At 41.7% G+C, this 13,643-nt stretch overlaps 1 protein-coding gene across 8 annotated transcripts in view; it reads right to left on the bottom strand.

The window, feature by feature from the left end:
• si:ch211-220f16.2 (golgin subfamily B member 1) overlaps positions 1 to 13,643 on the bottom strand; it is a 136,252-nt gene that overhangs the window by 70,513 nt on the left and 52,096 nt on the right. For 7 of the 8 annotated variants that reach the window (XR_009794358.1, XM_061815638.1, XM_061815637.1 and 4 more), the window contains 4 exons: positions 13,095 to 13,274; positions 12,794 to 12,916; positions 12,075 to 12,188; positions 8,145 to 8,448 (listed from right to left, as the gene is read on the bottom strand). Coding sequence is in view for 7 of the 8 variants with exons in the window: in XM_061815638.1 (XP_061671622.1) it covers positions 8,145 to 8,448; positions 12,075 to 12,188; positions 12,794 to 12,916; positions 13,095 to 13,274 (721 nt within the window). In the remaining variant the exon portion in view is untranslated. The remainder of the gene's footprint in view (positions 1 to 8,144; positions 8,449 to 12,074; positions 12,189 to 12,793; positions 12,917 to 13,094; positions 13,275 to 13,643) is intronic. The other variant, XM_061815642.1, reaches the window with a different exon arrangement.

Genomic DNA, 13,643 nt, shown 5'->3' with positions numbered 1-13,643 from the left:
CAGATTTGGAGGTGCTGATTCTCATTCCAGCCGCTTTACACTCGGCTGCGAACCACTCCAGTGAGAGTTGGAGATCACGGCTTGATGAAGCCAAGAGAACCACATCATCTGCAAAGAGTAGAGATGCGATGCTGAGGCCACCAAACCGGACACCCTCTACGCCTCGGCTGTCCCTAGAGATTCTGTCCATAAAAATTATGAACAAAATCGGTGACAAAGGGCAGCCTTGGCGGAGTCCAACTCTCACCGAAAACATGTCTGACTTATTGCCGGCAATGCGGACCAAACTCTAACAGTGGTCGTACAGGGACCAAACAGCGTGTATCGGGGGTTCGGTACCTCATACAACCAAAGAACCTACCACAGGACTCCCCAGGGGACACGGTCAAACGGCTTCTCCAAGTCCACAGAACACATGTAGAATGGTTGGCCGAACTCCCATGCACCCTCCAGGATCGTGCAAAGGGTGTAGAGCTGGTCCACATGTTCCACGGCCAGGACGAAAACCACATTCCTCCTCCTAAATCAGAGATTTGACTTCCCGACGGACCCTCCTCTCCAGTACCCCTGAATAAAGCTTACCAGGGAGGCTGAGGAGTGTGATTTCTGTATAGTTGGAACACACTCTCCGGTCACCCTTCTTGAAAAGTGGGACCACCACCCCAGTCTGACAATCCAGAGGCACTGTCCCACATGTCCATGCGATGTGGCACAGGCGTGTCAACCAGGACAGCCCCACAACATCCAGAGCCTTTAGGAACTCCGGGCGAATCTCATCCAACCTTGGGGCCCTGCCACCAAGGAGCTTTTTAACCATCTCTGTGACCTCAACCCCAGAGATAGAAAAGCCCACCTCAGAGCACCCAGACTCAGCTTACTCATGGGAAGGTGTGTTGGTGGAATTGAGGAGCTCTTCGAAGTATTCTCCTCACCAACTCACAACATCCCGAGTTGAGGTCAGCAGCGCACCCCTCAGCAATGGAAACGTGGAACATTGTCCACGCTCTCTAGCACTCCCTCTGAGGACTCCAAAAAGGGTGGGTACTCTGAACTGCTGTTTGGTGCAGAAGCACAAACAACAGTAAGGACCCATCCCGCTACCAGCAGGCGGAGGCTGGCTACCCTCTCATTCACCGGGGTAAAACCCAATGTACAGGCTCCGAGCTGGGGGGAATAAGTATACGCACACCTGCTTGGCGTCTCTCCCTGTGGGCAACTCCAGAGTGGAACAAAGTCCAACCCCTCTCAATAGGAGTGGTGCCAGAGCCCAAGCGGTGCGTAGAGGCGAGTCCGACTATATCTAGTAGGAACTTTGCGACTTCACGCACCAACTCAGGCTCCTTCCCTTCCAAAGACGTGACATTCCATGTCCCTAGAGCTAGTTTCTGTAGCCAGGGATCAGATTGCCTTTGGCCAACGCCCAGCTCACATTGCACCCGACCCCTATGGCCCCTCTCACAGGTGGTAAGCCCATGGGTAGGGGGACCCATATTAACCTTTTGGGCTGTGCATCTGATTGTGGGTGCAGGCCTGGCCACCAGGCGCTCACCTTCGAGCCCCACCTCCAGGCCTGGCCCCATAGGGGGGACCCGATGACCCGCGTCTGGGCAAGGGAAACCAAGATCCAATTTTTGTACTCATCAGAGGGATTTTGGAGTTGTACTTTGTCTGTTCCCTCAGCTAAGACATGTTTGCGATGGGTGACCCTACCAGGGGCATGAAGCCCTTGACAACTTAGCTCCTAGGATCATCGGGACACACAAACCCCTCCACCATGATAAGGTGACGGCTCAAGCAGGCGCCCCCAATGAAGGGAAACATCCTGTATCATGGTTAGAAAGTTGCGTGATAGTGCTCCACTCCCAATGTCTATCGCTCAGCATCTTCCTGGCATCCCATTGGCTAGGAGGGACCTCAATCTTTACCCAATGATGCTCTTCATTTCCCTTTGACACGCGACCGTCACTGACTCACACACTAGCGCTTTCACACACTTTGTCACATGCTAGCGCACCTTGGTAAAGTACAAAATGTTTTTTTGAGTTTCTCATATGTATTTATAGCAAGTTTATTCCTCTTTCTTCACCATGGGCTCCAATAAACTATAGAGGAATTAAGTTATGTACGTACATTTTCTCTTAGCTGTCAAAGGTTTTCCTCCTCCTCCGTCCACCACCATGCTTTTTGCTTCTCAAACTTCTCTTCGCATGGTCGGCCAATGCCAAAAATCCCATAAATGACCATAAGTTGTTATTATTCTTTTGGTTATGTGCTCTGAAGTCTTTTTTTTTTTTGGGGGGGGGGTGCGCGGGGGTGTGGGGGGGCTTGGTTTGATTTGGCAGTTTACATGTAAAAAGCGCTTCTTTTTGTGAAAAATATCACGTTACAAAACAACTTCCAGAACGAAATAATTTTAATTTAAATAAGGAGGCGGGTTGCTGGTGCGATTCAACTTCATCAAATACTATTAAGTGAAGCATCGCCGTAAATAGGAGCCGGAAGCATTGTGTGCTAAGAGCCAATAAAGCAAGTATAACAGCGAGTCAATGTTCCTTGTTATTACTACTCCCACTATTGAGAAAACAAAACAAAAATAACAATGTACAATGTTCATGCGTTTGAGCCAGAATACACACATGGAACTTGACGTGTTGGAGATGGGGTGTGAGGCTGACGGAGGAGCATAACATGGACCTCGGAGATGTTCGAGACAGGGTCGTTTCGAAAGACTGGTGTTCGTGTTCTCTTTGTGACCTAATGCCAACTGTGCCAGAATGCCAATGTTGTCGTGAGTTTGAAAAGGTCGAACAAAAAAATGGAGTATATCAGAATGAACATGGATCACGATCTGCATAACATAGATACTAGACGATAGATATGAAGTTGTTTGAACGAAGACCTGTTGCATATCAATTTACTTAGGATCCATGATACTTTGATGAAAGGACCACTTGTACATCCTGAATCCTGAAATCAGTGAGTACACATTTTTAATGGTCTTGGAATCCTATGCGAATGCTATGGGCTATGTCCAAAATTTATGAAAAAATGTGAGCTCATTTGCTGAGTACGGCGTAGGACTAGCTAATAGTTTATTCATATATGGAATATAAAATGCAAAACAAAACAAAAAAATTGGGACTTCCCTACAAAGACCAAAAATAATGTGTAGAGGTACTGCAAGAATTTTGGACATGACCCAAATTGAACATAAACAGAGTCGTTCATAAGATGAGGTTCCACTGTAGATGTAATAGTTTATTTTTTCTTTTGGTTTAAGCAAATTTTGAAAAAAAATGTTAACGTAATGGTGGGTGTTGTCTGTAGAATTGTGTGAATTAAAATATTAAATTTTGGAAAAGGGCCTAAAAAAATGTGGAAAATGTAAAGCACTGTGAAAATATTTCCAGATGTATGGAATGGGCATTTTAGCCTTTAATGAATCTAACATGCATGCTTTTTGAATGACACCGGAAGAAAGAGCACCTGGAGAAGACGACGCAAGATGGAGGAGAACAAGCAAACTTCACACAAAAGGCCCAACCCAAAATTTTAACCTAGAGCTGAGAAGGAGATGCCTATACGAGGAGCCTACAGTCCAGCCCAAATCTACAGGAAGACAAAATGTGTCTTCGTCATCTTGGGACTGAAAAACATATATTTAATGATGAAACATGAATTTTGAACCTCATCCAAGTGTTTCGAGTCAATTGAAAAAGTGGAGCCAAATCACGAATAGGATGATGACGGCAATTGTCAAAGCAAATCCACCTACAAATGGCTTCAAATCAATGATTACAAGGAAGGGTTACTCATCTTACTTGGAAAAGTGAGTAGTTGCATTTTGTTGTCGTTTCAAAGGTCCCATATTTTGTCTCTTAAGACCTCCATATGACTCTCGAACATGGATTTAAAAAGATAAAAGGGTCAATTTCATTTCAGAAAATAACTTGGTTTTGTCATTCAAGTGTTCAGAAAAGGCTTCTTTCACAGATACTTCAGTTTGACCCACTTTTGTATCAAGTTTGCCCACAAATGGCTCAGGCTGCCCCCTTTCTTCTAATTGTTTGCCTCAATGCAGAAGGCTGCCTCCGTGCAGAAAACCCACTTGTGAGCACACAAGCATTTGTAATGTGGACAGTAATGGCTAGGGAGCAGAGATCTTCGCTAGTGATGTAGGTAAGCTCGAGAAAATCGAACAACCAGATTTTGTGTCCTCTTGGCAGAAAAATGTCCGGAACTTGGGACTGTGTGGACGACTTTATAATTCATATTTATCAGGTTTAGTGAGGGGCCACTGAGTCAATATTACATTCCTAATAGCAGAAAAAGTTGTTTTGATAAAATACATCACCTAAAATTATGTGTGGGTCCTTTAAATACAGTTGAGTTGGTATGGAAAGTATTCAGACCCCCTTAAATAGTTCACTCTTTGTTATATTGCAGATATTTGCTTGAATCAATTAAGTTATTTTATTTTTATTAAATGCTCACACAGCACCCCATATTGACAAAAATCAATTGTTGACATTTTTGCAGATATATAAAAACGCAAAAACTGAATTATCACACAACTGTAAGTATTCAGACCCTTTGCTGTGACTCATATTTAACTCAGTTGGTGTCCATTTATTCTCATCATCCTTGAAATAGTTCCACACCTTCGTTGGAGCCCAGCTGTGTTTGATTATACTAATTGGACTTGATCAGGAAAGCCACACACCTGACTCTTTAAGACTTCCCAGCTCACAGTGCATATCAGAGCAAATGAGAATCATGAGGTCAAAGGAACTGCCTGAATAGCTCTGTGAGAGAATTGTAGCAAGGTATAGATCAGGCCATGGTGACAAAAACATTTCTGCGACACTTATTCCCTGCCAATGCCTTCCAAAATGTAATTCAGACCCCATCTATTCCCTGCCAATGCTGTCTAAAAAAATCAAAAGCATATTTTTAATGGAGATGGGTGGGGGAGTATCTTGTGCAGTTTCTGTGTGATCGTCAACCCTCTGGATAACTCCAATGGAATGAATGGCCACCTGTAGAGGGGAACAATGCCCCATGGTGAGTGTCCCTCTCTTAGAGGAAGAAGAGGAAGAAGGAGGGTGCGGGTCATCGTAGTTCAAAAGCAATGAAGAGAGAAACAATGTCAGAAAAGAGCACAATTTTTTTATTATCTAAAAAAATAGCTTTTGGTACAAGAAATTTAATGCACCAATGCAAGTTAAATATTACTCAGACCGACAGGAACGATGCTTTATAACACGTGGGGCAAGAACAGACGACGCTCCAAGTAGATTGATTTGTTGAAAAGTGATCACCTAAAAGGAGGAGCCAAACATATGGCGAGATGCTCTCAACGGCTTGCAGGCGGATTGTCTCTTGACCAGGATTTCAATTAATGGCATCTGGAATTGTGCTGAGTAAACTCCCTGCAGAGGGCCTCAAAGCAGCCAAGCTTCATCGATCCCAAGGTTCCTCCAATGAACATCGACATAGTCAAACAAAGATGAATACAAACGTCACCGTTTGCAACTAGCATTACAGAGATTGAGCAAACATACACGCTCATTAAAAAAACCCCAAAAAACATTGTCCCTTTAGTTCACAGTAGGTGGCACGGTTATGCAGCAGTAGAGCGTTGGCCTCACAAATCTGAAGTCCAAGGTTCAAATCCCGGACCTGCCAGTGTGGAGTTTGCATGTTCTCCCTGAGCCTGCGTGGGTTTTTCCGGGCACTTGTTGCTTATACAGTACCGGCACGACAGGCTATAGCTAAGCAGCTTCCTTCCACATCCCAGAAACATGCATTAATTGGAGACACTAAATTGCCCCTAGGTGTGATTGTGAGTGCAACTGTTGTCTGTTTCCATGTGCCCTGCAATTGTTTGGCAACCGGTTCAGGGTGTACCCCGCATCCTGCTCGATGACAGCTGGGATTGGCTCCAGCACTCCCATGACCTTCGCGAGGATAAGTAGCTCATATTACAATGTAACATCTTATGGCAGTCCAGATTTGAATTTGCCATTCGCAGATCATCCATATTGCAGGAAACAATAAGAGTCCAGAAACTTTTAGGATGACGAGAAAGAAAAGAACTTTGGACTTTTTTCTATTCTTGCAAAAACATCAAAAAGTATTATCTAGTAATTAGCCATAATATGTACTTTTTAAAACTTACAAGTTATGCATTCAGTAGACGTTCAACTCCCATTCCAGTACAAAGTGCAGATGAAAAAAGTAATTGAAAGCCACCTTCATGTCCCATGAAAGCAATTTCCAAAATGTATTTTTATAGTAAGTTATATATATATATATATATATATATATATATATATATATATATATATATTTTTTTTTTTGCAGAAGTAAGGACTGGTTACAAGGAGAATAACAACCACACAAGAATCCATTCACAGCCAAATCACAATAAAATCAAAATCCATAGTTTGCTAAAACTTTGCCAAATATTATCCACAAGGTAATACTCATAAAAACCTGGACTACTGAGCAAACGGTAACGGAGGAGAATTTGGAGGAAAAAAGTAAAATAGTGGGAGCCCCATTTGTTCATGCATTTTTTTGTAATGTAAATTCTGTACAGTTGTATTTGTGTTGACTGTCAAAAGTACTTTCGCTGTGTTGTTTTATCTTCACGTTTGAAATTTTCACAAAAAAAGACAAAATACTTGTATAAAGGTCATTGTTCGTGCGGTGTCTACTTTCAAAAAAAGGCTGTTTTCTCTTTTTTTTCTTTCCCCACTTGAGGAACAGATTTGAAAGTAGCCTATATTTAACTGTTGATGACTAAAAAAACGTAAAAGCTAGAAAAACGTTCTTTCCGATCAAAGAAGAGAGTCTGATCTTTTGGCGGTTTTGGTGTTTACATCGCCATACTACAAAATGTTCTGTGGGGCTTAAAATAGTGAAAACACTCGAAAATGCCTAGCAGTTTAGAGAGTCCCTCCACAGGAAATGGTTGGCAGTGAATGAGTTAAGGTTCCTCAGAGCACAGTGGCCTCCATAATCCTTTAATAGAAGATTTGTGACAACCACAACCCATCCTTCAGCTGGCCGTCTGGCCAAACAGTAATCAGGGGAGAAGCTCCATGGTGAGAGAGTTTCGAAGAACCCAAAGATCGCTGTGGTTGAGCTCCAGATATGCAGTCGGGTGATGGAAGCAAGTTCTAGAAAGTCAACCATCACTGTACCCCTCCACCAGTCAGGGCTTTATGGCAGAGCAAACCAACTGAAGCCACTCCTCCATGAAAGACATGTGAGAGTTCATATGGAGTTTGGGGAAAAAAAAAACGAAGGACTCCAAAATTGTGAGAACTAAGATTCTCTGGTCTGATGAGAACAAGTTAAAACTTTTGGCCTTAATTCTAAGTGCTAAGTATGGAGAAAAAACAGGCACTGCTTATCACCTGTCCAATACAGTCCCAACAGTGGAGATGGTGGTAGCAGCATCATGCTGTCAGTGGTCGCAGACAAAGGAAAGATGAATGCAGCCAGGTACAGAGTTATCTTAAATGAAAGCCTTCTCTAGAGTGCTCAGGACCTCTGACTAAGCCGAAGGTTCACCTTCTACCAAGACAATAACTCAAACTACAAAGCTAAACTAACAAAGGAGGGCCTTCAGAATAACTCAGTGGCTTTTCTTGAATAGCCCAGCCAAAGCCCTGATTCAACCCAACTGAGCATCTCTGGAGTGATCTGAAAATTGCTGTCCACCAATGTTCACCATCCAACCTGATAAGAACTAGAGAGGATCTGCAAGCACGAATGACAGAGGATCCCAAAATTCAGCAGTCAAACAACTTCATTTTTTTTTTTAATTAAAAATTTTTACATTAATTTTCAAAATTCATTTTTTAGGAGTCAATATGGCTTGCTGTGTCTATGTGAATGAGGGCTTTTTTAAATAAAATACTAATTTTAGAAAATGGCTGTAATTTGACAAAGAGTGGAAAATTTAAGAGGTCTGAATACTTTAAGGACCTACTGTATGTTGGGAAAACGCTGCAATTTGTTTGGGTTGGACACTTCCTTAAATCTATATACTAACAGCAAAACAATTCTAACCAATATGAATGCTTTTCTAAAACAGTGATTGGATTTCCAAAAAAAAAAAAAAAACATACCTTCCAATTCTGCTATCCTCTGGAAAAAGGTTGAACCACCAGATAATATATCAGTACTTTGGGCCTCCTGACTGACAGATAGTGGTGTTACCGAACACATTCTCAGTTTTTCAAGTTGACCCAGGACATCTTGTTGGGTTTGAGTCAACTGTGCCTGATGCTGCTCTGTCATTTGCTGAACCTCTACCTGCTGCTTCTCTATCAGGTCACGGAGTTGGGCTCTCATCACATGCTTTTCTGCCCCCATTTTAGATTCAAGGCTCTCTCGTTCAATATGTAGTCTCCGCATCCGCTCTGTTAGGTCCTGGAAAAAGAAAAAAAAAAAAAAGCACATCTCATGGGGAACTCTCCCTATTCCTTCACATGTAGAAATCTGCCATCTTCAGTCCATGCAAGAAAACACAAAAAAGCAGTGACTGGAAGGCTCTGAAAAAGGTGGTAAAATAGTATTTTTGTAAAAGTACAAATGTCTTCACAGTAAATAACTTTGGTAGATGTCAAGGCTTCTTTATACTCATGAATAACACACGGATTGCATCACTTGACCTAAACAATGCATTGCGGAGCACCTCTATGTAGCTTACCATGCACAAATCAAAAAAAGTTACTGCACAGAGAAAGTTGTTTTCTTTATCAATTTTGTAGCATAATTTAACATATCATCTGGTAATTTAGGTTCATTTGTTCAAGCAGACATTGTTCCACAGTTGCCATTGTTGTTGCTATATTCCTTGTTTCGAAAAGGAAAGTAAAAATGGCTACCGGAAATATCCAAAAAGTGCTGAAGAAACTCAACCATGTGGCGTGCAAGCTGTTGCAACACCTCTAATTCGGAGAAGAACTGCAGCACATTTCCAAAGTTGAGTTGCACTTGAGTATAAAGGCAAAGTACTCCTGGAATAGTCACAGCTCAGTCACAGCACACACGAGTATAAAGAGGCCTTTTGTTACCCGGTAGGATATCATTGGAATAGAAATCTTTAACGTATCAGACATTTCTAGTACTCAACAATTAAAAGTCATTTTCTGATCTTAAAACTAGTTGTAGTATTTTTAAATGTGTGGGCCTGCACCCTTGTGGCCCCACCCATCCCCAGAAGGGTAACGTGGGTCAGACTTCACATGGACACCACCTGTGGGAGGGGCCAATTAGGGTCTCATGCAGAGTGAGCTGGGTGGTGATCGAAGGCAGGGATCTTGGAGATCGATTCCACCGCTACAGAAGTTGGCGCTAAAGACATGGAAGGTCACTTCTATGAGAGGGAGAGAACCTCAGCTGGTGTGTGAGGTTAAGATGTTCTGAGTACATTTAGTTATGCTTGCTTCCACAAACGGCTTGGGCTTTGATACCATAACTCTTGAGAGGGATTGGAGTCTCTTGCACTCTGGAGTTGCCCGTGGTGGGAGTCACTGAGCAAGTGTGGGTTTGCTGATTGTGACACAGCTGAGCCCCTGCACTTTGGGGTTCACGAGACAGAAGCCTCGCTCTGCCCTTAGGTGGGCGGACGGGTCCTGACTGATGTTTCCACCTATGCACCAAACAGGAGTTCAGAGTGCCCAATATCCTTTTTGGAGTCCTTGGAGGGGGTGCTGGAACGCACTCCTGCTGGAGAATACATTATTCTGCTAGGGGAATTCAATGGTCACATGGGCAACAAAAGTTAAACTTGCAAGGGCGTGATTCGGAGGAACGCTCCCACCCTACCAATCAAAACCTGAGTGGTATTTTGTTATTGGACTTCTGTGCTCATCATGGGCTATCAATAATGAATACCATGTTGAAGGATGAAGGTGTCCCTCACGACCGGTAAATTGAGAGCTTCACCTTTCAGCTGTGCTCCTTCCACAATTGACAAATACAAAGTCTATATCACTACAGATGCTGCACCGAACTGCCTGTCGATCTGATGTCTAATACAACCTTAAAACGGTTCACATTAAAAATACAAAGAATACAAATAAGTGAAATATCAGACAAACGTGAAGTAAAACTGAACTGGCAAATAAAGTCAAACATTCATGGAAAATGAAAAAGTTAGATGTGCATTTCAAGCAAAAAAAAATAAAATAAAATAAAGTGCCTTTCAAATGACAGATGATTTTTACATACTTTCCTGGTGAGAAAAATGGACATGCAGAGTTCTCTGACAAGGAAAGTGCCAAACATGCCCCCTCCTGCTTAAGGCAATACCTGTCCAAATCCATATTATGTTTGCTAGAAAGCATTTGGATGATGCAGAAGCGGATTTTTTTCTTATTTAGTCTCATAGGTTAGATATGCCTTATATGAAAATTAAAGGAGTCTCTCATCTTTTTAAGTGGAAGTTGTACAAAAATGAGCTAAAAACAGCTGACAGACCTAACTCAACAAAAATGTTCCCTCGTGTAATTTATGAGTTTCATCACTAAACTCCTTATTTCTGAAAATTCTTGGGACACATGCAGATTCCTTTGAGGAGTGTGTCAGTAGCTCCACTGAGGCATTCTTTTACCACTGAAAGTTCACTAAATGGGCGCTTAAGTTGCCCCAAAATCCACTTGATCCAGACAAACATTCAGTTTTGCTTCATTGGGTTCTAAACAAGTGAGTGAATATCTGGCATACTCAGCTCTCAGTTCGATCATTTTGGGTGTTCTTACTTTCAAGCTCAGCGGACATATGCAGTCGAACGAACTGTGGTTCTTTGGAAATACCTCTTTAACATTGCATCTTTTTATGAGGCATAATGTTTGCAATGGCTACTTGGATGGAGGAATAAAAAAAAAACTGTTCCATCATTTCTAAAAACTGCTTTCTGAATCTGAGTTCAGAACTTTGGAATACACTACACCACTTTGAATTTAGCTGTTCACTTCCTGTAAACAGTTTGATCGGCTTATTATGATCAAGTAATCGCAACAAGCGCAACTGTAACAGAGTGCACATGGAAAATTTAGACTGTGTGCGCTCTGTTTCGCAGAAACTCACTTGTTGGAATCCAATCGAACACACAAACTCTCTGAGTAGGGTTAGGTATCCAGATCACATTTTCGAACACACCCAGAATATTGCCCCTTACAGTCTTTGACAGAGGCATATGTGTGAGGGGAAAAAAGGCCACATAATGATGCACAGCTATTGAATGTGGGTTTGCATGAGACCTTACTTGGTCTAGATACAGCCTGTAGTCCACAATTTGAAGAATTCCGGATTAAAGGCTCTGGAAACTTTTTAATGTGGTTTGTGGGTGGTATTTAAGGTGTAACACAAAGAGTTTTCAACATTGAGTTTCCAATAGGCAGCACGGTGACACAGCTGTAAAGCATTGGCCTCACAGTTGTGAGGCCCGGCCCTGACTGTGGAGTGTGCATGTTCTGTTCCGTGCCGACATGGGTTTTCTCCAGGCACTCCGGTTTCGTCCACATCCCAAAAGCACGCCTTCATTGGACACTCTAAATTGCCCCTAGGTGTGATTGTGAGTGCGCCTGTTTGTCTCTATATGCCCTGCGATTGGCTGGCAAACAGTCCAGGGTGTAACCTACTTCCTGCCGGATGACAGCTGGGATAGGCTTCAGCACTCCTGTGACCCTCATGAGAATTAGCGGGTCAGGAAATGGATGGATGGATGGATGGATGGATGGATGGATGGATGGATGGATGGGTGGATGAAGTTTCCAGTGTTAGACATTTTCCAAAAAATATAATTTTCAGAGGCACTGCTTTTTGGGTTTTCATTAACTGCAAGTCATTATCACCAAAAATTAGAAGAAACAAAGGGATGAAACACTTCAATGTGCAATGCCTCTATATGAATTTTCCATATATATAGATTTTAAATTGATTAATATATATCCATCAATAAATGAAGGTATGTTACAGGGTCTTGTAATACTGCACTTATTCAGTTGAAACAGCTGGATCATAACCTAGCAGTGAGTGCCGTTGCTGACCTTTATTCGCTGGTCCCTGCCGTCCACCTCTTTCTGAAGAACGTCAATGACTTGGGTTTTACCAAGCAGCACCTCTTCCTTCTCATGAAGTTTCTGTTTTAAAGCCTTCAAAAGCTGATCAGAAAATAATTCAAAACATATACAGTTGAAACCTGAAGTATACAAGCACTGTGCAAAAACAGTTTAATTTTTTTTCCCAGTGTCAGAAGTCAAATAAGACTAAACCTCTCCAGTTTCAGGTCAGTCAGAATCACTAAAATTATTCAATTTTGTTAAATACTCCAATAATGAGACAATTTCTTAGAGAATTTTATATTATTTTCTTCAGTGTCAAAAGTTCACAAACATTGCCTTAGTATCAAGTAGCAATTCCTTTCAAGTGCATGACTTAGGTCAAACATTTTGGGTAGGCTTCCACAAACTTCTAAATGTACTCTGCAGGAATCCATTCCTCCTCACAGAACTGGTATAACTGAGTCAGGTTTTTCAGTTGGCTTAAATAATTTTGGTGATCCTCACTGACCTGAAACAGGAAAGTCTGATTTGACTTCAGACAGTGAGACAAAAAATAAAATGTGTTTTTTCAGAATGTATGTAAACTTTTGGCTTCAACTGTATACATGTGTGAAGGGTTATTCATCACGTTTTTTCATACCTATTGTTTTATGACCAGACTTCAAGGGATTAAAAGTCTATAACAAATTTTATCTTATGACAACCTGCTCAAGATCAGCACTGGCATCAGACTTGGCAGCTAGTTTGAAGAGCTCCTGTTCATGCATCTGATTTATTTCAATCAGCTGACTATCTTTCTGGAGAATTATCTCTTTGAAGGTTTGGATCTAAATGCAAAGACACAAAAGATCATGGATGCATACTTTAAAAAATATCCAAAGCACAAAATCACAACCTAAAAATATGTATGGTAGTACTGAACTAAATAATAAATAAAAAATTTCTTCATTCTGTATAATAAATTTGAGTACAATATTTCAAAATAAAAAATGCACGGAAACCTACATTCTGTTCATACATTCTCTCTTTCCGACTGTACTGGTCTTTCTCTGTGTCGAGAAGGTCCTTCAGGCTGTCCGTCTGCTCCTGGAGCAAACTATAATGTTCCTCTGCTTCTCCAACTTTCTTGGTGAGGCTTTCCACCAGCTGTTGAAGCTCCAGTATTGCTTGGTGTTTTTCATCTATCTGAGGAAGTATGTCGTAGTGGAATGTCAAAATGTGGAAAATACAACATAATTGTTATTATTTGTAGTACAGTGTTCCCTCACTACAACGCAGTTCATTTTACACGGTCTCACTATATGATTTTTTTTGTGTTTGTGTGTAATTTTTTTTTTTTTAATCATGTAACAGCTTTTTTTATTTAAGTGTATGAATGCGTATTGTGTTTTGTATTCTGATTTGCTAAGGGAAATACACATTGAGTGCTACATCCGGATTGGCTAAAGGACCGTAGACTTTTGTGAACCGCCCTAAGTATTGGACCATGAGGGTAGGGGGATATGGCATTTAGGTGTACGCTGTGTTGTCCCGCAGCACAGTCCTGGGACTTGG

This window comes from Syngnathoides biaculeatus, chromosome 3 (assembly GCF_019802595.1).
Source record: "Syngnathoides biaculeatus isolate LvHL_M chromosome 3, ASM1980259v1, whole genome shotgun sequence".
NCBI lineage: Eukaryota > Metazoa > Chordata > Actinopteri > Syngnathiformes > Syngnathidae > Syngnathoides > Syngnathoides biaculeatus.
The sequence above is the reverse complement of the archived record's forward strand: the minus strand, read 5'-3'. Positions and strand labels throughout refer to the sequence as shown.